Genomic DNA, 22,589 nt, shown 5'->3' on the forward strand with positions numbered 1-22,589 from the left:
CGTCTCAACGCCATTTTTTTTTTTAATTTCTTTAAAAAATTTTTTTTTAAAAAAAGTTTGAACGCCCACCCTTTTTAAATTTTTTAAATTAAATTTTAATTTAATCCGAATTTAAATTAATTTGATTTGATTAAATTAATTTGAAATTTGATTTAAATTTAAATTAATACAATAAAAAATAAAAGAAAATGGCAATGATAATTTTGTAATTTTTTATGTAACTCTCTGTCAAGACAAATAAAACAATACGCACACGAGCATCAGATTGGAATACGCAAAGATAAAAAATAAAGGAATTGAGTATAATGGAAGAAAACAGAAAAAAATAAATAAATTTACTAGGGTCTGGGGGGTTGGCGTTAAGGCCAACTTGTTCTTCTTCTGAAATTTTTTCTGGCCTGTATTTTGGTATTTTATAACCGTCACTACAACATTAACAATATTATAACAATTTTATATAATAGAAACAACATAAAATAATAGTATTAAATAATTTAACAACATGAAATCATAATAAAATTAAATTTTCGTCTCTCTCTCTCTTATGTCCAAATTGAATCTTTTATAATGGTTTTCTTACAGATTTTATTTTATTATTAATATTTTATTTTATTTTTTTTATATTGTAGGGATTCTTTCCTCAACTAAGAAAAAAGAGAAAAAAAATTACAGAGAAAAAGAGAGAATCTCTGTATGGGCCATTTTAAGAGGGATATTTTAGAAAAATAAATTACTGTTATGATATATTTATTTAAGCTTTAGAATAATTGATATATATATATATATATAAGCTAAAAATTTTAATTTCCTTTATGAAAATGCATTCGGTATAAGACAAAGACCTTAATGGGGGGATAATGATTTTAAATCTTGCAAGTCTTTTAAGGCAACATTTGCGGTGCTGGATAAAGTCCGACAGGTCAGTGACATTGGATGGGTATTATATATTAATTCTAACCACAAGTACCATGAGGAGATCTAAGTCAACAGTATAAAGGAGAAATGTCTACAGACTTTAATCCGCTGGTCCATACGACTAATATCACTCCAAGCCTCATCCTAAAGGGTAGTCAGGCTTGTGTTTTGAAAATGCACAGTACAAGACAAAGCCGTTGAACGACTTGATTTAGCGTTTTTATAGCTTTTAAGTCAAGTCTTGCAGATTTTTTGGTGTTCTAGAACGGCCGACAGTGCATTATATAAGGCAAACGCCAGTAACAAAATTGGAGATTACATTATAAAAAATATAATATTATATAAATTATCTAAAATATTAATAGTTATAATTTATTATAAATAAAAAATATAAATAATTATTATATTTGATAATTAAAAAATATTAAAATATTATTTTATTTAAATATAAAAAATTATTAATTATAATTATTTTAAAAATATTTTTATGTTAATTATTATATTAATTGAAACAATAAAATTATATCTACACACTTTTGGTATATAAATATGTATACTCACAGATGTGTCATGATATAATTTAATGATTTTGAATTAATGATAAAATAATACATAATCATATAATAACACATCTTTATGTAGACATATTTATGTATTAAAAATTATTATATATAATATTATTTTAATTAAAAATAAAACTATTTTTATCTTAACAAATTAATATATTAATAAGAGAAAATTACCAAAATATTTAATTATTAACAAATATGTTAATAATACTTGAATATCTTAGACAAAACGCCATATAAGGATAAAGACTCAAATATCATTTTGTGAAGGTAAAAAACTACAAGCATTTAAGTGTCTTCACATAATTTTGTCGAGTCTCTTACCGCCCGAAAATTATTAACCCACCAAAAGTTTCTACTCAAATTAATTACCATACTACTTGTTTTTACCGTCTAAATCACTGTGTCAGTTTGTCGACCAATAAATATCCCGAGGAAGAAATTAAATCAGGATTCTGAGATACTGGAAAATATAAGATCGTTGGGTGTCTTTTTCCTTGTCAAGTACCAATCAAAGACTGATGCACATGATACCGTATCTTTGTATAGATGACTCAACAAAGTAACAAAAATCTGGAGTGAAAGATGGTGCATTGACATGTTCAAAGGTTTGAGCGTTCACATTTCTTTTTATAAATATGGAATGCCAAATTAGGCTCTGCATGCACTGCACAAAACTTAACAAGTTTAAGCAATGGCATTCTCCTCCCTCAGTAAACTCTCCCTTGTTTTCTTCATCTTCTTTGTTCTGCTACGTTTTCAACTTAATGCTGCATTTAATTCTACTCAAGAAGCACAAGCTCTTCTCAAATGGAAAGCCTCCCTTCAACCCCAGAGTCATTCTGTCCTCTCTTCATGGACACTATATCCTGTTAATGCCAGCCACAATTCTACTCAGCACGCATCGAAAATGAGCCACTGTTCCTGGTATGGAATTTCTTGCAACCATGCTGGAAGTGTCCATAGATTGAACCTGTCTAATGCAAATTTAAAAGGTACGCTCAATGAATTATCATTCTTATCATTTCCTCGTCTTGCGTATCTTGATCTCAGCATAAATGAACTTTTTGGAATCATCTCATCACAAATTGGTAATCTTTCCAAACTTAAATATCTCGACTTATCAACTAATCAATTTTCTGGAAAAATACCGATTGAAATTGGTCTCCTAACTCATCTAGAGACCTTGCACCTAGCTGAGAATCAATTGAATGGTTCATCAATTCCTAATGAAATAGGACTATTGAATTCTCTAATTGATCTTGCTTTGTATAGTAATGGTTTGGAGGGTTCAATTCCTGCTTCTTTGGGAAATTTGAGCAACTTGGCTTGGCTATATCTTTTTAATAATTCACTTTCAGGTTCTATTCCTTCAGAGATAGGAAACCTCTCTAATTTACTTGAACTTTACATAAATACCAATAGTTTAACATGTCAAATCCCTACCACTTTTGGCAAGCTAAGAAAACTAAATGTGTTGTACATGTTCAAAAACCAACTTTCTGGTTCCATTCCTCAAGAATTAGGAAATTCGGAGTCCCTCTCAAATATTAGTCTTCATAGCAACAATCTTTCTGGTCCTATTCCTGCGTCTCTAGGTGGTTTAAAAAATCTGAACATTCTTCATTTATACCTTAACACACTGTCTGGCTCTATTCCTACTGAAATAGGGAATCTGAGAAACCTTGTGGATTTAGATTTGAGCCAAAATCAACTCATTGGTTCTGTCCCCAATTCCTTTAAAAATTTGAGCAAGCTAGAGTTTTTATACCTTCGACAGAACAATCTTTCTGGAACCATTCCACAAGAAATTGGATTCATGAGGCTCATTCATTTGCAATTAGACAGCAACCACTTCACCGGTCACTTGCCCCATAATATTTGTGTTGGTGGTTCTCTGGAGAGGTTCAATGCCTCTGAAAACAATTTTTTCGGTCCAATTCCCAAAGGCTTAAGAAACTGCACAAGCCTAACAAGAATTGTTATGCATCGAAACAAACTTCGTGGACATGTTTCTGAAAGTTTTGGAGTGTATCCAAAGCTAGAATTCATAGATCTCAGTCATAATATGTTTTATGGTGAAATTTCATCTATCTGGGGAAAGTGTCCAAAATTACAAACTCTAAAGATGGCAGAGAATCATATTACTGGCAGCATACCAGTTGAGCTTGGAAACTTAACTCAACTAGGTAGACTCAATCTTTCTTCTAATTTTTTGGTTGGGGAGATTCCATATGAACTTGGAAAATTGAGTCTGTTGGAGGAGCTCATTTTGAATGGGAATCAGCTTTCTGGTGCTATACTGTTAGGGTGAAGGTGTATGTCAAAAGGAAGAGCAAAGGAGGAAGAAAGAGTAACAGCCAAGGGAGAAAGGCAGAGAACAACCCAGCAAGTTGTGAGAGCTTTTCAAATCAAAGCAACAGGAGTAAAGTGATCCTGGGGAAGTCAAATGATGAGGTGGCAGAACATGAGTGGGGGACAAGAGGTAGAGAAATGGGAGACTAGATATAGACTTGCAAGAGGGAAGTATGGAGAGTTTTTTGGAGGGAAGATGGATAGAAGGGGAGAGTACAGCCTCTCGGATAGCTGTAGGGAGAATGAGCAGTTGAGTTGGTGAGGATATTGTGGAAAGTGTCATTTTGAATGAATAGTTCTTTTTAGGTTAATTCTGGAAATTATTATTGTATTGCACAGTAGCCCTTTCATTCTTTTGTAAGAAAGTTCATTGTGATGCTCAAGTAATCTTCCATGTTTGTAATCAATTTCTATTGAATGAAAGTAATACAACTCTGAGTGTTCTGTTACATGGGATAATCTGTATTTTACTGTTACATTGCTCACTATCTCTTTACATTGTATGGTGCGGCTATTCTGAGATCGTTGATAACTGGAACTGCTGCCTGGGTTTCTTGCTCTGCTGGACTGGGAACTTCACATTCTCCAGGTCTGTATCATATACCTCCGGGAATTGGATCACTCACAGAAATTACCCGTCTTGACTTGTCCACAAACAAGTTGTGCAAATCAATCCCTGCAACTCTTGGGAACTTGTTGAAAATTCATTACTTGAATTTGAGCAACAACCAGTTTACCCAAGAAATTCCACCTCAATTGGGGAAACTAAGCCCGTTGACAGATCTGGATTTGAGTCATAACTTCCTTAGTGGAGATATACCCTCTGAAATCTGTGATTTGAAGAACTTGCAGGATCTTAATATCTCCCACAATAACTTCTCTGGTTTCATTCCTAGAGAATTTGAGAAGATGAACCTGTTGAGTATTGACACACCCTACAATGAGTTGCAGGGTCCGATTCCCAACAGCACAGCCTTTCGAAATGCTACCATAGAAGAATTACAAGGGAACAAAGATTTGTGTGGTGATGTTAGAGGTCTACGGCCTTGCGGTACTTTATTACCAGCAAAACATGGCTTGCACAAGGGTTGGAAAATCTTTCTCACAGTTTTTTTCCCTCTTCTAGGAGCTCTTGTTCTTTTGGCTGTGATGATCTGTATACTTTTTAGTTCCAAAAGGGCGAAGAGAGACTCTTGTGATCAAGAAAATGCTATGCAGAATGAAGAATTCCTTTGGATATCAACTTTCAAAGGTAAAAAGATGTATGAAGAAATCATAGCAGCAACAAAGGATTTTGATGCCAATCACCTTATTGGAGAAGGCGGCCATGGAAGTGTTTACAAAGCCGAGTTGTCACCAGGGAATATTGTAGCAGTCAAGAAAATCCACTCTATGTATACTGGTGATATAGGCCATCAAAAGGAGTTCTTGTGTGAAATAAGGGCATTGACAGAGATAAGACATCGAAATATCGTAAAATTTTTTGGTTTTTGTGTACATTCACGACACTCATTCTTAGTCTATGAGTATCTTGAAAGGGGTAGCCTGGCAACCATTCTTAGCAATGAAGCAGAAGCAGCAGTGTTGGATTGGAGTAAGAGAGTGAATGCCATAAAAGGTGTGGCACATGCTTTGTCTTACATGCATCATGATTGCTTCCCACCGATTGTTCATCGCGACATATCAAGCAAGAACGTGTTGCTCGATAAGGAATATGAAGCTCATGTCTCAGATTTTGGAACTGCTAAGCTTCTCAAGCGGGATTCATCCAATTGGACTCAACTTGCAGGCACATATGGATACATGGCACCAGGTATAATATTTCAACAGTCTCATTTTAGAGTACCCTTATTAAATAACCGATGAAACTGAGATAAAATGTTTCTTTCACTTTGCAGAGCTTGCTTACACAATGAAGGTGACTGGGAAATGTGATGTTTATAGCTTTGGAGTGTTGGCATTAGAAGTGATCCAAGGGAAGCATCCTGTGGATATTATCTCCACTTTTTCAGGTTCATCTGGCAACATGAACATAGAGCTTGATGATATGTTGGATCCAAGGCTTCAATTTCCCTCCCTGGAACTGCAGAATAAACTGATTTCCATCATGGATGTGGCTTTTTTATGCTTAGATGTAAATCCACAGTCTAGACCAACCATGCAAATTGTGTCTCAGCTTCTGAGCAACTAAATTCTTGTTGCTGAAGTAATCACACTTGATTAACAATTTTTGTCAGGTAAGTTTTTAAATCAATTGTTTGTAAGAAAGTTTATCATAGTTTCAAGATTCAACAACAATTAGATTTGAAAGTGATTTGTAACAAAACTCATTTTAGCTGTTGAAACAATGCAGTTGGCACTGGCTACAAATTATTGCTCATTCTATTTAGAATTTGTGTTCTTATCAGTTTTGAAGTGATTAAATAATTTACTGTTTCTCGATGCCAATCGCATAAACTTGACTTGTCACTAGATTGTATAAGAGTTTGAATTAAGTCCTGAAAATTTTCAAGCACAATAATCAAGATGGTCCCTTTTACTTCCAAAGAATTTTCAAGCACAATAATTATTGATTATGAATTTTTAATGAATTTTAAGGGACAACTAATTACATTCAAAGAGTTTCACTTTGGGAGAATAGGTGGAAGGAAAAATTCATCCTGATGCGTATCAATCAAGGTGGTCCTACCTCTTAACAATAATCAAAAGACTTTGAAAATGCAGTAAAATAAAGGCAAAGACCTAGAGACAGATTAACATTTTAGGACAGTGAAGAAGTCTCACTTTGAGTACTGAGAGACATTGCAAAGACTTTTCAAAGTCTCGATGGCTGAATCTGAAGTAACTTTGCGTTATGCAGAAATTGAATAAACAATGGCTTCTGCCTTGCAGAGAGCAATCTCAGATGCTTGTATGATATTGTTTGTTCTGTTTCATTTTATACTTAATGTTGTTTTTGATTCTACTCAAGAAGCACAAGCTCTTCTCAAATGGAAAAAACCAGCCCCCAATACAAGAGACATTCTCTCCTCTGTTCATGGTCTTTTTATCATTTTAATGACACCAACATATCTGACCAATTCAGCCAAGATAAGCCCTTGTATTTGGTTTGGAATTTCTAGTGGACGTGAATGAAGAGTCCATAAATTTAACCTTTCTATCACTGGTTTAAATGGTACTTTTGATGAATTGTCATTCTCATCATTTTCCCATCTTACATATGTTGATTTTGGTATGAATGAACCCTTTAGGTGGCATTTGATCAGACGGAATAAAATATTACTCTAATAATCTATATTTTATTATTAACAATATTTTGTTTGGTTATTAAATAATAAAAGATTCTGATAATTTTTTATTATTAATGATGATGTAACAAATAATATATGAGATAATGTGATTACTAATGTAATCCTAAATTATTAATTTTTTAGATATATGTAAGCTTTATTAAGATAAGGATTTTTTATAATTTAACAACATAAAATCACAATAAAATTAAGTTTACGTCTCTCCCTCCCTTATGTCCAAATTGAATTTTTTATAATCGTTTTCTCACAGGTTTTATTGCTCAATCATGTGTCTTTTTCCATTAATATTTTATTTTATTTTTTTCATATTATAGGGATTCTCTCCTCAATTAAGGAAGAAGAGAGAAAAAATTACAGAGAAAAAAAGAGAATTTCTGTATGGATCATTTTAAGAGAGATATTTTAGAAAAATAGATTACTATTATGGTATATTTATTTAAGCTTTAGAATAAATGATATATATATATACACGGTAAAAAAAAGGCTAAAAATTTTAATTTCCTTTATAAAAATGCATTCGGTATAAGACAAAGACCTTAATGGGGGGATAATGATTTTAAATCTTGCAAGTCTTTTAAGGCAACATTTGCGGTGCTGGATAAAGTCCGACAGGTCAGTGACATTGGATGGGTATTATATATTAATTCTAACCACAAGTACCATGAGGAGATCTAAGTCAACAGTATAAAGGAGAAATGTCTACAGACTTTAATCCGCTGGTCCATACGACTAATATCACTCCAAGCCTCATCCTAAAGGGTAGTCAGGCTTGTGTTTTGAAAATGCACAGTACAAGACAAAGCCGTTGAACGACTTGATTTAGCGTTTTTATAGCTTTTAAGTCAAGTCTTGCAGATTTTTTGGTGTTCTAGAACGGCCGACAGTGCATTATATAAGGCAAACGCCAGTAACAAAATTGGAGATTACATTATAAAAAATATAATATTATATAAATTATCTAAAATATTAATAGTTATAATTTATTATAAATAAAAAATATAAATAATTATTATATTTGATAATTAAAAAATATTAAAATATTATTTTATTTAAATATAAAAAATTATTAATTATAATTATTTTAAAAATATTTTTATGTTAATTATTATATTAATTGAAACAATAAAATTATATCTACACACTTTTGGTATATAAATATGTATACTCACAGATGTGTCATGATATAATTTAATGATTTTGAATTAATGATAAAATAATACATAATCATATAATAACACATCTTTATGTAGACATATTTATGTATTAAAAATTATTATATATAATATTATTTTAATTAAAAATAAAACTATTTTTATCTTAACAAATTAATATATTAATAAGAGAAAATTACCAAAATATTTAATTATTAACAAATATGTTAATAATACTTGAATATCTTAGACAAAACGCCATATAAGGATAAAGACTCAAATATCATTTTGTGAAGGTAAAAAACTACAAGCATTTAAGTGTCTTCACATAATTTTGTCGAGTCTCTTACCGCCCGAAAATTATTAACCCACCAAAAGTTTCTACTCAAATTAATTACCATACTACTTGTTTTTACCGTCTAAATCACTGTGTCAGTTTGTCGACCAATAAATATCCCGAGGAAGAAATTAAATCAGGATTCTGAGATACTGGAAAATATAAGATCGTTGGGTGTCTTTTTCCTTGTCAAGTACCAATCAAAGACTGATGCACATGATACCGTATCTTTGTATAGATGACTCAACAAAGTAACAAAAATCTGGAGTGAAAGATGGTGCATTGACATGTTCAAAGGTTTGAGCGTTCACATTTCTTTTTATAAATATGGAATGCCAAATTAGGCTCTGCATGCACTGCACAAAACTTAACAAGTTTAAGCAATGGCATTCTCCTCCCTCAGTAAACTCTCCCTTGTTTTCTTCATCTTCTTTGTTCTGCTACGTTTTCAACTTAATGCTGCATTTAATTCTACTCAAGAAGCACAAGCTCTTCTCAAATGGAAAGCCTCCCTTCAACCCCAGAGTCATTCTGTCCTCTCTTCATGGACACTATATCCTGTTAATGCCAGCCACAATTCTACTCAGCACGCATCGAAAATGAGCCACTGTTCCTGGTATGGAATTTCTTGCAACCATGCTGGAAGTGTCCATAGATTGAATCTGTCTAATGAAAATTTAAAAGGTACGCTCAATGAATTATCATTCTTATCATTTCCTCATCTTGTGTATCTTGATCTTAGCATAAATGAACTTTTTGGAATTATCCCTTCACAAATTGGTAATCTTTCCAAACTGAAGTATCTCGACTTATCAACTAATCAGTTTTTTGGGAAAATACCGATTGAAATTGGTCTCCTAACTGATTTAGAGACCTTGCACCTAGCTGAGAATCGATTGAATGGTTCATCAATTCCTAACGAAATAGGACAACTGAATTCTCTTATTGATCTTGCTCTATATAGTAATGGTTTGGAGGGTTCAATTCCTACTTCTTTGGGAAATTTGAGCAACTTGGCTTGGTTGTATCTTTATAATAATTCACTTTCTGGTTTCATTCCTCTAGAGATGGGAAACCTCTCTAATTTACTTGAACTTTATATAGATACTAATAGCTTAACAGGTCCAATCCCTGCCATTTTTAGTAAGCCTAGAAAACTATCTGTGTTATACATGTTCAAAAACCAACTTTCTGGTTCTATTCCTCAAGAATTAGGAAATTTGGAGTCTCTCTCAGATATTAGTCTTCATACCAACAATCTTTCTGGTCCTATTCCTGCGTCTCTAGGTGGTTTAAAAAATCTGAACATTCTTCACTTATACCTTAACACACTGTCTGGCTCTATTCCTACTGAAATAGGGAATCTGAGAAACCTTGTGGATTTAGATTTGAGTCAAAATCAACTTAGTGGTTCTGTTCCTGATTCCTTCAGAAATTTGAGCAACTTAGAGATTTTATACCTTCGACAAAACAGTCTTTCTGGATCCATTCCGCAAGAAATTGGATTCATGAGGCTCATTCATTTGCAATTAGACACCAACCACTTCACTGGTCACTTGCCCCATAATATCTGTGCTGGTGGTTCTCTGGAGAGGTTCAGTGCCTCTCACAACAATTTTTTCGGTCCAATTCCCAAAGGCTTAAGAAACTGCACAAGCCTAACAAGAATTGTTATGCAACGAAACAACTTTCGTGGAAATATATCTGAAAGTTTTGGAGTGTATCCAAAGCTAGAATTTATAAATCTCAGTAAAAACAAGCTTTATGGTGAGATTTCATCAATCTGGGGAAAGTGTCCAAAATTACAGACTCTAAAGATGGAAGAGAATCATATTACTGGCAGCATACCAGTTGAGCTTGGAAACTTAACTCAACTACGTAGACTCAATCTTTCTTCTAATTTTTTGTTTGGGGAGATTCCAAAAGAACTTGGAAAATTGAGTTGGATGGAGGCTCTCATTTTGAATGGGAATCAGCTTTCTGGTGCTATACCTCCGGAAATTGGATCACTCACAGAAATTACCAGTCTTGACTTGTCCTCAAACAAGTTGAGCAAATCAATCCCTGCAACTCTTGGGAACTTGTTGCAAATTAGTTACTTGAATTTGAGGAACAACCAGTTTACCCAAGAAATTCCACCTCAGTTGGGGAAACTAAGTCTGTTGACACATCTGGATTTGGGTCACAACTTCCTTAGCGGAGATATACCCTCTGAAATCTGTGATTTGGAGAATTTGCAGGATCTCAATATCTCCCACAATTAACTTCTCTGGTTTCATTCCTAGAAAATTTGAGAAGATGAACCTGTTGAGTATTGACATATCCTACAATGAGTTGCAGGGTCCCATTCCCAACAGCACAGCCTTTCGAAATGCTACCATAGAAGAATTACAAGGGAACAAAGATTTGTGTGGTGATGTTAGAGGTCTGCGACCTTGCAGTACTTTATTACCAGCAAAACATGGCCTGCACCAGGGTTGGAAAATCTTTCTCACAGTTTTTTTCCCTCTTCTAGGAGCTCTTGTTCTTTCGGTTGTGTTGATCTGTATACTTTTTAGTTCCAAAAGAGTGAAGAGAGACTCTCGTGATCAAGAAAATGCTATGCAGAATGAAGAATTCCTTTGGATATCAACTTTTAAAGGTAAAAAGATGTATGAAGAAATCACAGCAGCAACAAAGGATTTTGAAGCCAGTCACCTTATTGGAGAAGGCGGTCATGGAAGTGTTTACAAAGCCGAGTTGTCACCAGGGAATATTGTAGCAGTAAAGAAAATCCACTCTATGTATACTGGTGATATAGCCCATCAAAAGGAGTTCTTGTGCGAAATAAGGGCATTGACAGAGATAAGACATCGAAATATCGTGAAATTTTTTGGTTTTTGTGTACATTCACAGCACTCATTCTTAGTCTATGAGTATCTTGAAAGGGGTAGCCTGGCAACAATTCTTAGCAATGAAGCAGAAGCGGCAGTGTTGGATTGGAGTAAGAGAGTGAATGCCATAAAAGGTGTGGCACATGCTTTGTCTTACATGCATCATGATTGCTTCCCACCGATTGTTCATCGTGACATATCAAGCAAGAACGTGTTGCTCGATGAGGAATATGAAGCTCATGTCTCAGATTTTGGAACTGCTAAGCTTCTCAAGCGGTATTCATCCAATTGGACTCAACTTGCAGGCACATATGGATACATTGCCCCAGGTATAATATTTCAACAGTCTCATTTTAGAGTACCCTTATTAAATAACCGATGAAACTGAGATAAAATGTTTCTTTCACTTTGCAGAACTTGCTTACACAATGAAGGTGACTGAGAAATGTGATGTTTATAGCTTTGGAGTGTTGGCATTAGAAGTGATCCAGGGGAAGCATCCTGTGGATATTATCTCCACTTTTTCGGGTTCATATGCCGACATGAACATAGAGCTTGATGATATGTTGGATCCAAGGCTTCAATTTCCCTCCCTGGAACTGCAGAATAAACTGATTCCCATCATGGATGTGGCTTTTTTATGCTTAGATGTAAATCCACAGTCTAGACCAACCATGCAAATTGTGTCTCAGCTTCTGAGCAACTAAATTCTTGTTGCTGAAGTAATCACACTCGATTAATAATTTTTGTCAGGTAAGTTTTTGAATCAATTTTTTGTAAGAAAGTTTATCATAGTTTCAAGATTCAGCAACAATTAGATTTGAAAGTGATTTGTAACAAAACTCATTTTAGCTGTTGAAACAATGCAGTTGGCACTGGCTACAAATTAATGCTCATTCTTATTTAGAATTTGTGCTCTTATCAGTTTTAAAGTGATTAAAAAATTTACTGTTTCTCGGTGCCAATCGCATAAACTTGACTTGTCACTAGATTGTATAAGAGTTTGAATTAAGTCCTGAAAATTTTCAAGCACAATAATCAAGATGGTCCCTTTTACTTCCAAAGAATTTTCAAGCACAATAATTATTGATTATGAATTTTTAATGAATTTTAAGGGACAACTAATTACATTCAAAGAGTTTCACTTTGGGAGAATAGGTGGAAGGAAAAATTCATCCTGATGCGTATCAATCAAGGTGGTCCTACCTCTTAACAATAATCAAAAGACTTTGAAAATGCAGTAAAATAAAGGCAAAGACCTAGAGACAGATTAACATTTTAGGACAGTGAAGAAGTCTCACTTTGAGTACTGAGAGACATTGCAAAGACTTTTCAAAGTCTCGATGGCTGAATCTGAAGTAACTTTGCGTTATACAGAAATTGAATAAACAATGGCTTCTGCCTTGCAGAGAGCAATCTCGGATGCTTGTATGATATTGTTTGTTCTGTTTCATTTTATACTTAATGTTGTTTTTGATTCTACTCAAGAAGCACAAGCTTTTCTCAAATGGAAAAAACCAGCCTCCAATACAAGAGACATTCTCTCCTCTGTTCATGGTCTTTTTATCATTTTAATGACACCAACATATCTGACCAATTCGGCCAAGATAAGCCCTTGTATTTGGTTTGGAATTTCTAGTGAACGTGAATGAAGAGTTCATAAATTTAACCTTTCTGGATTAAAGCGTACTCTTGATGAATTGTCATTCTCATCATTTTCCCGTCTTACATATGTTGATCTTGGTATGAATGAACTCTTTAGGTGTCATTTGTTCAGACAGAATAAAAGATTATTTTGATAATCTATATTTTATTACTAACAATATTTTATTTGGTTATTAAATAATAAAAGATTCTGATAATCTTATATTATTAATGATGATATAATAAGTAATATATAAGATAATGTGATTACCAATATATTCCTAAATTATTAATTTTTTAGATATATGTAAACTTGATTAAGATAAGTTTTTTTCTTTGTGTGTTTTGATCATGTGAACAAATTTTTTGGTTATAAAATTGCGAATATTTTAATTTAACATCCTATTTTGAGAGGAAGGTAGTAGATTTGAGTGTATGAAGACTGTTTGGATGCGATCACATACAAATAGGGCTGGACTCAAGCCGAGCCAGCTCAAGCCGACCTTAGCTGAGCTCAAGCCCGAGCTACTTATTAGATTTTTTAATTAAAATTTTTATACAAAACGACATCGTTTTGACTAAAAATGTATTGAAACGACGTCGTTTTGATTACGAAAAATTAGCCAAACTCAAACTCGGCTCGGTCGAACCGGAAACAAGCTAGCCTTAGCCGAGCTCGGTCGAGCTCGAGCTCAAACTCGAGCCAACCATAGATGAATCAAGCCAAGTTCAAACTCAAATGAGCTCGAGCTTGGCTCGGTTTGAATCCAACCCTACGTACGAACATTTCTTTTATTTATGCAGTGGAATGAGGTAATTTAAATTAATACCTCAAGAGTTTAAAGTCAGAATTTCATATTGTTTAGGGAAAGATATTGAAGTGGTGCTATTTGACCTCTGCCATTGAAGCAGCTCACTCTGACATTTGTACATAATCTAAGTTCTAAGATCCAAATAAAATTGGAACATCTAGATTTATTGACAGATTGTTGTCAAGTGCTGAGATCCTATCTATCTAAAGTGAATGATGAATGGCTTTGGATGCAATTCTATTGTACATCATTGCCGATGTTGTGGCAGGACATAATCAAAGTCCCTTATTATTATTATTATTATTTTTTGAAATCGACCAAATGTTTATTCTGCTCTCTGAGCTTGAATTCAGGCTTCACCAAAGTTTGGCATTAGTGTGCGCCGATTATTTTAATATTCTTCTTGGTAAATTAATCCTGACTGATCTTGATCGGATTGCCACTTGTTGTTTTGTTGGTTTTTTACAACGTGGTGTTTTATTTGTTATAACTTATGTGTATTTTATAATAAGATAAGATAGTTGACATGGAGCATGCTTGCATTTTCTTATGGGTTCATTTTGTTGAAAATCAAAATTTTCATATAATTTAACATCTAGCGAATATGTTTTAATTACTTCAACATAAACGAATATCCCCAAATTTTCATATAATTAAGGTTAGGGCATTTGGAATACCATAACACATATAGTGTTTTTTGGACATATTTTGACTGTAGTTAGTATGAGCATAGAGATTTCATATATGACCCATAACATCTTTGTGAAGTTTAATACCAACTTTGGATGACAGATAATCTGGGTCGAGATTAAAGGCATCTTGGAAAATTCAAACGTTTTCCTTTGGAGGACAGTACTTCTAGAGGGAGTGTTTTATTCATACCTACTATCAACATTGCCTATGCAAACATTTGATCTCCCACCAAGATTTTGGTAGACTTCATAACTTTTTAGTGACATCCATTCTCTAAAACATGCCTTTGAAATGCATCTTGTAATGCTTTCTTATTGTAAAAAATATCATTTACTTTGAAACTCACATCACGCTATGTGGCAACATTACCAATACCCTCATGTTGAACATCCACCCCTACGTTATGAACATTTATTAAACTTCTCTCAACTTCTTCTGTTTCATCTAACTCAAGATCTTTCACCATAATATTATCTTTCTCATCCCTTCAATTGAATGCACCCCATGTTGGAACTCTCTCCTTTTGACCATAGACCCATTATTCAATAGTCATATACAGGTTTACACCATCTAAAAAATACTCATCATCAACATTGATGTTTACAATACACCTTTTATCTTCTTTTAGGATATGTCATGGCTATGCCTTGTACACATTAATATATACCACATAGTCATTCTCATTTGTTCTATCTTATGTTATTTTTCAAGATACTTTTCTTGAAAATAGTTATTATTTTCTTATGATTCACTATCACATAAAAACGTATTGTTTGTCCTTTTCTATTTCTTGATAATGCTATCAAAGCTCAAATGTCATGATTATCTCAAACCCTGTAAGGAAAACTATTGAGTGAGCTTTCAACATTCTTACACACACATACACGCGCACACACGCGCGCGCGCGTGCACACACACGTATATATATATATTGTTGGACTCAATTTGTGAAAATGCATTCGGTATAAGATAAAGACCTTAATGGGGGGATAATGATTTTAAATCTTGCAAGTCTTTTAAGGCAACATTTGCGGTGCTGGATAAAGTCCGACAGGTCAGTGACATTGGATGGGTATTATATATTAATTCTAACCACAAGTACCATGAGGAGATCTAAGTCAACAGTATAAAGGAGAAATGTCTACAGACTTTAATCCGCTGGTCCATACGACTAATATCACTCCAAACCTCATCCTAAAGCGTAGTCAGGCTTGTGTTTTGAACGACTTGATTTAGCGTTTTTATAGCTTTAACTCAAATCTTGTAGACTTTTTGGTGCTCTATAATAGCCGACAGTGCATTAAATAAGGCAAACGCCAGTTACAAAATTGGAGATTACATTATAAAAAATATAATATTATATAAATTATTTTTATGTATACGTATTTAAATATTAAAAGTATATATATAAAATATTATTTTAATTAAAAATATAAATATTTTTATTTTAAAAAATTAATATATTAATAATAAAATATTATTAAAATATTTTATTATTAACAAATATAATGTGAATTATGAATACCATGTTAATAATATTTAAATATCTTAGACCAAACATCATCCAAGGATAAAGACTCAAATCTTGATAAATTACTGAAATCTCCAATATTTTGGTCTGAGAAACAATAATGAGAAGGAATAACGGATACAAGATTTACATGGTAAAACATAATTAATTACGAGAGAAACATCCCAAGGCAAAGACCGAAGAGATTTTATTATGACAACAAAAGAATTACAATGACAACCTCTGTCTAAAGTTAAGAGAGTACGATGGACAGTTTCTCTCACAAGTGATGTTGTGATGGTGGGGTGGATTTGGAAAAATGAACCATGTTTTTATAGGGAACCATGAGTGTCAAATCAATAGTAAACTTACCATATTCATTTTGTGAAGGTAGGATTAGATTCAAATCAAATTTATTTAAGTTCGAATTGAAATTTAACTCGAATAAATCTGAAATACGTCAACCTTATACAAGCTCGCTCAAGCTCAAGCTAACACTTTTAAGTGTGAGCTTGAGCTACTTATCAAATTTATAAATTAAAAATTTTAATACAAAATTGTATCGTTTTGATCAATATATATTAAGACGATATTAGTTTAATAATGAACCAAACCGAATTCAAACTTAACTTTCATAAGCTTAAACTTAAACTCGAGTTTTAGCAATCCGCGAGCTTGGCTTAGCTCTAATATAGCCCCATGTGAAGGTAAAAAAATTACAAGCACTAAATGTCTTCACATAATTTTGTCCAGTCGCTGACCGCCCAAAAATTATTAACCCACCAAAAGTTTCTACTCAAATTAATTACCATACTACTTGTTTTTACCATCTAAATCACTGTGTCAGTTTGTCGACCAATAAATATCCCGAAGAAGAAATTAAATCAGGATTGTGAGATATTGGAAAATATAAGATAGGTGGGTGTCTTTTTCCTTGTCAATTACCAATCAAAGACTGATGCACATGAAACCGTATCTTTGTATAGATGACTCAACAAAGTAACAAAAATCTGGAGTGAAAGATGGTGCATTGACATGTTCAAAGGTTTGAGCGTTCACATTTCTTTTAATAAATATGGAATTCCAAATCAGGCTCTGCATGCACTGCACAAAACTTAACAAGTTTAAGCAACGACATTCTCCTCTCTCAGTAAACTCTCCCTTGTTTTCTTCATCTTCTTTGTTCTGCTACGTTTTCAACTTAATGCTGCATTTAATTCTACTCAAGAAGCACAAGCTCTTCTCAAATGGAAAGCCTCCCTTCAACCCCAGAGTCATTCTGTCCTCTTTTCATGGACACTATATCCTGTTAATGCCAGCCACAATTCTACTCAGCATGCATCGAAAATGAGCCACTGTTCCTGGTATGGAATCTCTTGCAACCATGCCGGAAGTGTCCATAGGTTGAACCTGTCTAATGCAAATTTAAAAGGTACTCTCGATGAATTATCATTCTTATCATTTCCTCATCTTGCGTATCTTGATTTTAGCATAAATGAACTTTTTGGAATCATCCATTCACAAATTAGTAATCTTTCCAAACTGAAGTATCTCGACTTATCAACTAATCAGTTTTCTGGGAAAATACCGATTGAAATTGGTCTCCTAACTCATCTAGAGACCTTGCACCTAGCTGAGAATCAATTCCTAATGAAATAGGACAACTGAATTCTCTTATTGATCTTGCTCTATATAGTAATGGTTTGGAGGGTTCAATTCCTACTTCTTTCGGAAATTTGAGCAACTTGGCTTGGCTATATCTTTATAATAATTCGCTTTCTGGTTTCATTCCTCCAGAGATGGGAAACCTCTCTAATTTAGTTGAACTCTATATGGATACCAATAGCTTAACAAGTCTAATCCCTGCCACTTTTGGTAAGCTTAGAAAACTAACTATGTTGCACATGTTCAAAAACCAACTTTTTGGTTCCATTCCTCAGGAATTAGGAAATTTGGAGTCCCTCTCAGATATTAGTCTTCATAGAAACAATCTTTCAGGCTCTATTCCAATGTCTCTAGGTGGGTTGAAAAATCTGACCACTCTTCATTTATACCAAAATACTTTGTCAGGCTCTATTCCCACTAAAATAGGAAACCTACAAAACCTTCAGGATTTAGATTTGAGTGAAAATCAACTCAATGGTTCTGTTCCTGATTCCTTAAAAAATTTGAGCAACTTGCAGTTTTTATGCCTCCGACAAAACAATCTTTCTGGAACCATTCCCCAAGAAATTAGATTCATGAGGCTCATTTATTTGCAATTAGACAGCAACCACTTCACTGGCCACTTACCCCGTAATATATGTGTTGGTGGTTCTCTGGAGAGGTTCAGTGCCAATGGCAACAATTTTTCTGGCCCGATTCCCAATGGCTTGAGAAACTGCACAAACCTAACAAGGCTCCGTATGGAAGGAAACAATCTTCAAGGAAATATATCTGAAAGTTTTGGAGTGTATCCAAAGCTAGAACTGATAGATCTCAGTCATAATAAGTTCTATGGTGAAATTTCATCTATTTGGGGAAAGTGTCCAAAATTAGGAACTCTAAAGATGGCAGAGAATCATATTACTGGAAACATACCAGTTGAGATTGGAAACTTAATTCAACTAGGTAAACTCAATCTTTCTTCTAATTTTCTGGTTGGATGGATTCCAAAAGAAATTGGAAAATTGAGTCTGCTGGAGGAGCTGGTTTTGAATGGGAATCAACTTTCTGGTGCTATACCTCCAGAAATTGGGTCTCTCACAGAAATTACCAGTCTTGACTTATCCACAAACAAGTTGACCAAATCAATCCCTGCAACTCTTGGGAACTTGTTGAAAATTCATTACTTGAATTTGAGCAACAACCAGTTTTCCCAGGAAATTCCACCTCAGTTGGGGAAACTAAGTCTGCTGACAGATCTGGATTTGAGTCATAATTTCCTTAGCGGAGAGATACCATCTGAAATCTGTGATTTAGAGAGCTTGCAAGATCTTAATATCTCCCACAACAACTTCTCTGGTTTCATTCCTAGAGAATTTGAGGAGATGAACCTGTTGAATATTGACATATCCTACAATGAGTTGCAGGGTCCAATTCCCAACAGCACAGCCTTTCGAACTGCTACCATAGAAGAATTACAAGGGAACAAAGATTTGTGTGGTGATGTTAGAGGTCTGCGACCTTGTGGTACTTTATTACCAGCAAAACATGGCCTGCACAAGGGTTGGAAAATCTTTCTCACAGTTTTTTTCCCTCTTCTAGGAGCTCTTGTTCTTTCAGTTGTGGTGATTTGTATACTTTTTAGTTCAAGAAGAGCAAAGAGAGACTCTCGCAATCAAGAAAATGATATGCAGAATGAAGAATTCCTTTGGATATCAGCTTTTAAAGGTAAAAAGATGTATGAAGAAATCATAGCAGCAACAAAGGATTTTGATGCCAGTCACCTTATTGGGAAAGGTGGTCATGGAAGTGTTTACAAAGCCGAGTTGTCACCAGGGAATATTGTTGCAGTAAAGAAAATCCACTCTATTTATACTGGTGATATAGCCCATCAAAAGGAGTTCTTGAGTGAAATAAGGGCATTGATAGAGATAAGACATCGAAATATAGTGGAATTTTTTGGTTTCTGTGTACATTCGCGACACTCATTCTTAGTGTATGAGTATCTCGAAAGGGGTAGCTTGGCAACAATTCTAAGTAATGGGGCAGAAGCCGCAGCGTTGGATTGGAGTAAGAGAGTGAATGTCATAAAAGGTGTGGCACATGCTTTGTCTTACATGCATCATGATTGCTTTCCACCAATTGTTCATCGTGACATATCAAGCAAAAACGTGTTGCTCGATAAGGAATATGAAGCTCATGTCTCAGATTTTGGAACTGCTAAGCTTCTCAAGCGGGATTCATCCAATTGGACTCAACTTGCAGGCACATATGGATACATGGCACCAGGTATAATATTTCAACAGTCTTCTTTTAGAGTACCGTTATTAAATAACCGATGAAACTGAGATAAAATGTTTCTTTCACTTCACAGAACTTGCTTACACAATGAAGGTGACCGAGAAATGTGATGTTTATAGCTTTGGAGTGTTGGCATTAGAAGTGATCCGAGGGAAGCATCCTGTGGATATTATCTCCACTTTTTCAGGTTCATATGCCAACATGAACATAGAGCTTGATGATATGTTGGATCCGAGGCTTCAATTTCCCTCCCTGGAACTTCAGAATAAACTGATTTCCATCATCGATTTGGCTTTTTTATGCTTAGATGTAAATCCACAGTCTAGACCAACCATGCAAAATGTGTCTCAGCTTTTGAGCAACTAAATTCTTATTGCTGAAGTAATCACACTTGATTAATAATTTTTGGCAGGTATGTTTTTGAATCAATTGTTTGTAAGAAAGTTTATCATAGTTCCAAAATTCAGTAACAATTAGATTTGAAAGTGATTTGTAACAAAACTCATTTTAGCTGTTGAAACAATGCAGTTGGCACTGGCTACAAATTATTGCTCATTCTTATTTAAAATTTGTGTTCTTAACATTTTTAAAGTGATTAAATAATTTACTATTTCTCGATGCCAATCGCATAAACTTGACTTGTCATAGATTGTATAAGAGTTTGAATTAAGTCCTGAAAATTTTCAAGCACAATAATCAAGATGGTCCCTTTTACTTCCAAAGAATTTTCAAGCACAATAATTATTGATTACGAATTTTAATGAATTTTAAGGGACAACTAATTACTTTCAAAGAATTTCAGTTTTGAGAGAATAATTGAGAGAAAAAATTCATCCCGAAGCATATCAATCAAGGTGGTCCTACCTCATTACAATAATCAAAATACTTTGAAAATGCACTAAAATAAAAGGCAAAGACCTAGAGGCGTATTAACATTTTAGGACAGTGAGGATGTCTCACTTTGAGTACTGAGAGGCATTGCAAAGACTTGTCAAAGTCCTGATGGGTGAATCTGAAGTAACTTTGCGTTATCTAGAAACTGAATAAACAATGGCTTCTGCCTTGCAGAGAGCAATCTCAGATGTTTGTATGATTTTGTTTGTTGTTTCATTTATACTTAATGTTGTTTTTGATTCTGCTCAAGAAGCACAAGCTCTTCTCAAATGGAAAAAACCAGCCTCCAATACAAGATACATTTTCTCCTCTGTTCATGGTCTTTTTATCATTTCAATGACTCCAACATATCTGGCCAATTCAGCCTAGGTAAGCCCTTGTATTTGGCTTGGAAATTCTTGAGAACATGAATGAAGAGTCTATTGGGAAGAAAACAATTAAACTAGAAATACCAAAATCAAACTCTCCTCTACTTGATTGAATTATATGATGACAAACAATGAACCAAAATATGATTTTATCATACTAAATAATCAAAAGCAAATATAGTTTTTCAACGTGAAGAGTACAACCATGGGGCCTTGCCCAAATAAACCAATCTATTATATCAAAAAATAGTACACTATTTTTAGCCTACAAATAAGTACACAACTCTCTAAAACAACAAAGCAAAGAAATAACACAGCTACAGAATAATAATGAATATTAAAGCAAACTCAAAAGCTTATATCTCACGTTACAAGCATAAAAACAAATCTTCACCATCCAAATTATGACACCAGATATGCCTAAAATATTGCTAAAAATTGAGAGCAATCCAATGGTAGATGAAGAGAAAGAGATGTTTTTCTAAGAGTGGTCTAAAGAGAACTGCACAACACAACCAGTCAAATTTCAGTATAGATAACTGCTTACTTGAAAATTAAATAGTGATCTTCACCGTTCAAAATGAAGAACGATGAGTCTTCTACCAGTAATCCAACAATTAGAGCAATCCAACGACGAAATTAAAAGAACAAGAAAATCTCCCACAAACATGCACTAAAAACCCAAGACAACATTTTTGTCTATTCTTCTTTCTTCTCTTTATGCTGACTTTAATGTGATATTTATAAGTACATTGAACTCTTATTTTAGCCTCCTTTATGAATATAGTGGTTCGGGTTTTTTTATTAAATAAATTTGGGTTTCTCCACATAGAAAAGGACTAAAAAACCCAACAATTCCCCTTTTCTTAACTATATGGAGGAAGATGCCAATCCGACGATCATGCGACAAGTCTCAAACTCCTCTCTTGGTAACGATTTCGTTAACATGTCAAAACCATTATCATCAAAGTGAATCTTCTTAAGTTCAATCAACTTGTCATTAAGAACACTACATATCCAATAATACCTCACATCAATGTGTTTTGACCTCGCATGAAAAGTTGAATTCTCACAAAGATGAATAGCATTTTGACTGTCACATATCTCTTCTGTATGAAGCCAAGCTTTTGCTTCAACCTGTAAACCCATCGGTTCTTCAAAGCTCTTTTACCTTGAGAAAGCTTTACTAACTTAAATGTATCATTGTCATAT

The 22,589-nt window shown here is 33.9% G+C and overlaps 5 protein-coding genes across 5 annotated transcripts; all 5 read left to right on the forward strand.

The window, feature by feature from the left end:
* Positions 1 to 2,178: 2,178 nt before the first annotated feature.
* LOC123221446 (MDIS1-interacting receptor like kinase 2-like) lies at positions 2,179 to 3,798 on the forward strand. Its single transcript, XM_044644296.1, has one exon. It carries the CDS (start codon positions 2,179 to 2,181, stop codon positions 3,796 to 3,798), a length of 1,620 nt encoding a protein of 539 aa, XP_044500231.1.
* A 641-nt stretch (positions 3,799 to 4,439) lies between these two features.
* LOC123220626 (MDIS1-interacting receptor like kinase 2-like) lies at positions 4,440 to 6,205 on the forward strand. The gene is made up of 2 exons (XM_044643161.1): positions 4,440 to 5,652; positions 5,738 to 6,205. The coding sequence occupies exons 1-2, from the start codon at positions 4,749 to 4,751 to the stop codon at positions 6,028 to 6,030; spliced, it is 1,197 nt and encodes a 398-aa protein (XP_044499096.1). The 5' UTR covers positions 4,440 to 4,748; the 3' UTR covers positions 6,031 to 6,205.
* Positions 6,206 to 9,021: 2,816 nt separating this feature from the next.
* LOC123221447 (MDIS1-interacting receptor like kinase 2-like) lies at positions 9,022 to 10,902 on the forward strand. The gene has a single exon (XM_044644297.1). It carries the CDS (start codon positions 9,022 to 9,024, stop codon positions 10,900 to 10,902), a length of 1,881 nt encoding a protein of 626 aa, XP_044500232.1.
* A 34-nt stretch (positions 10,903 to 10,936) lies between these two features.
* Positions 10,937 to 12,393, forward strand: LOC123220690 (MDIS1-interacting receptor like kinase 2-like). Its single transcript, XM_044643245.1, has 2 exons — positions 10,937 to 11,840; positions 11,926 to 12,393. The coding sequence occupies exons 1-2, from the start codon at positions 10,937 to 10,939 to the stop codon at positions 12,216 to 12,218; spliced, it is 1,197 nt and encodes a 398-aa protein (XP_044499180.1). The 3' UTR covers positions 12,219 to 12,393.
* Positions 12,394 to 12,902: 509 nt separating this feature from the next.
* LOC123221448 (MDIS1-interacting receptor like kinase 2-like) lies at positions 12,903 to 20,563 on the forward strand. The gene is made up of 4 exons (XM_044644298.1): positions 12,903 to 12,939; positions 17,402 to 17,812; positions 17,872 to 20,103; positions 20,189 to 20,563. Exons 1-4 carry the CDS (start codon positions 12,903 to 12,905, stop codon positions 20,479 to 20,481), a joined length of 2,973 nt encoding a protein of 990 aa, XP_044500233.1. The 3' UTR covers positions 20,482 to 20,563.
* Positions 20,564 to 22,589: the final 2,026 nt, after the last annotated feature.

Source organism: Mangifera indica, chromosome 7 (assembly GCF_011075055.1).
Source record: "Mangifera indica cultivar Alphonso chromosome 7, CATAS_Mindica_2.1, whole genome shotgun sequence".
In the NCBI taxonomy this organism is placed as follows: Eukaryota; Viridiplantae; Streptophyta; class Magnoliopsida; order Sapindales; family Anacardiaceae; genus Mangifera; species Mangifera indica.

Coding starts and splice junctions, on each gene's coding strand:
- LOC123221446 (XM_044644296.1), top strand. CDS start 2,179: ATGGCATTCTCCTCCCTCAGTAAACTCTCCCTTGTTTTCTTCATCTTC.
- LOC123220626 (XM_044643161.1), top strand. CDS start 4,749: ATGAACCTGTTGAGTATTGACACACCCTACAATGAGTTGCAGGGTCCG. Junction 5,653..5,737: donor ATATGGATACATGGCACCAG/GTATAATATTTC, acceptor TTCACTTTGCAG/AGCTTGCTTACACAATGAAG.
- LOC123221447 (XM_044644297.1), top strand. CDS start 9,022: ATGGCATTCTCCTCCCTCAGTAAACTCTCCCTTGTTTTCTTCATCTTC.
- LOC123220690 (XM_044643245.1), top strand. CDS start 10,937: ATGAACCTGTTGAGTATTGACATATCCTACAATGAGTTGCAGGGTCCC. Junction 11,841..11,925: donor ATATGGATACATTGCCCCAG/GTATAATATTTC, acceptor TTCACTTTGCAG/AACTTGCTTACACAATGAAG.
- LOC123221448 (XM_044644298.1), top strand. CDS start 12,903: ATGGCTTCTGCCTTGCAGAGAGCAATCTCGGATGCTT. Junction 12,940..17,401: donor GAGAGCAATCTCGGATGCTT/GTATGATATTGT, acceptor CTACTCAAGAAG/CACAAGCTCTTCTCAAATGG. Junction 20,104..20,188: donor ATATGGATACATGGCACCAG/GTATAATATTTC, acceptor TTCACTTCACAG/AACTTGCTTACACAATGAAG.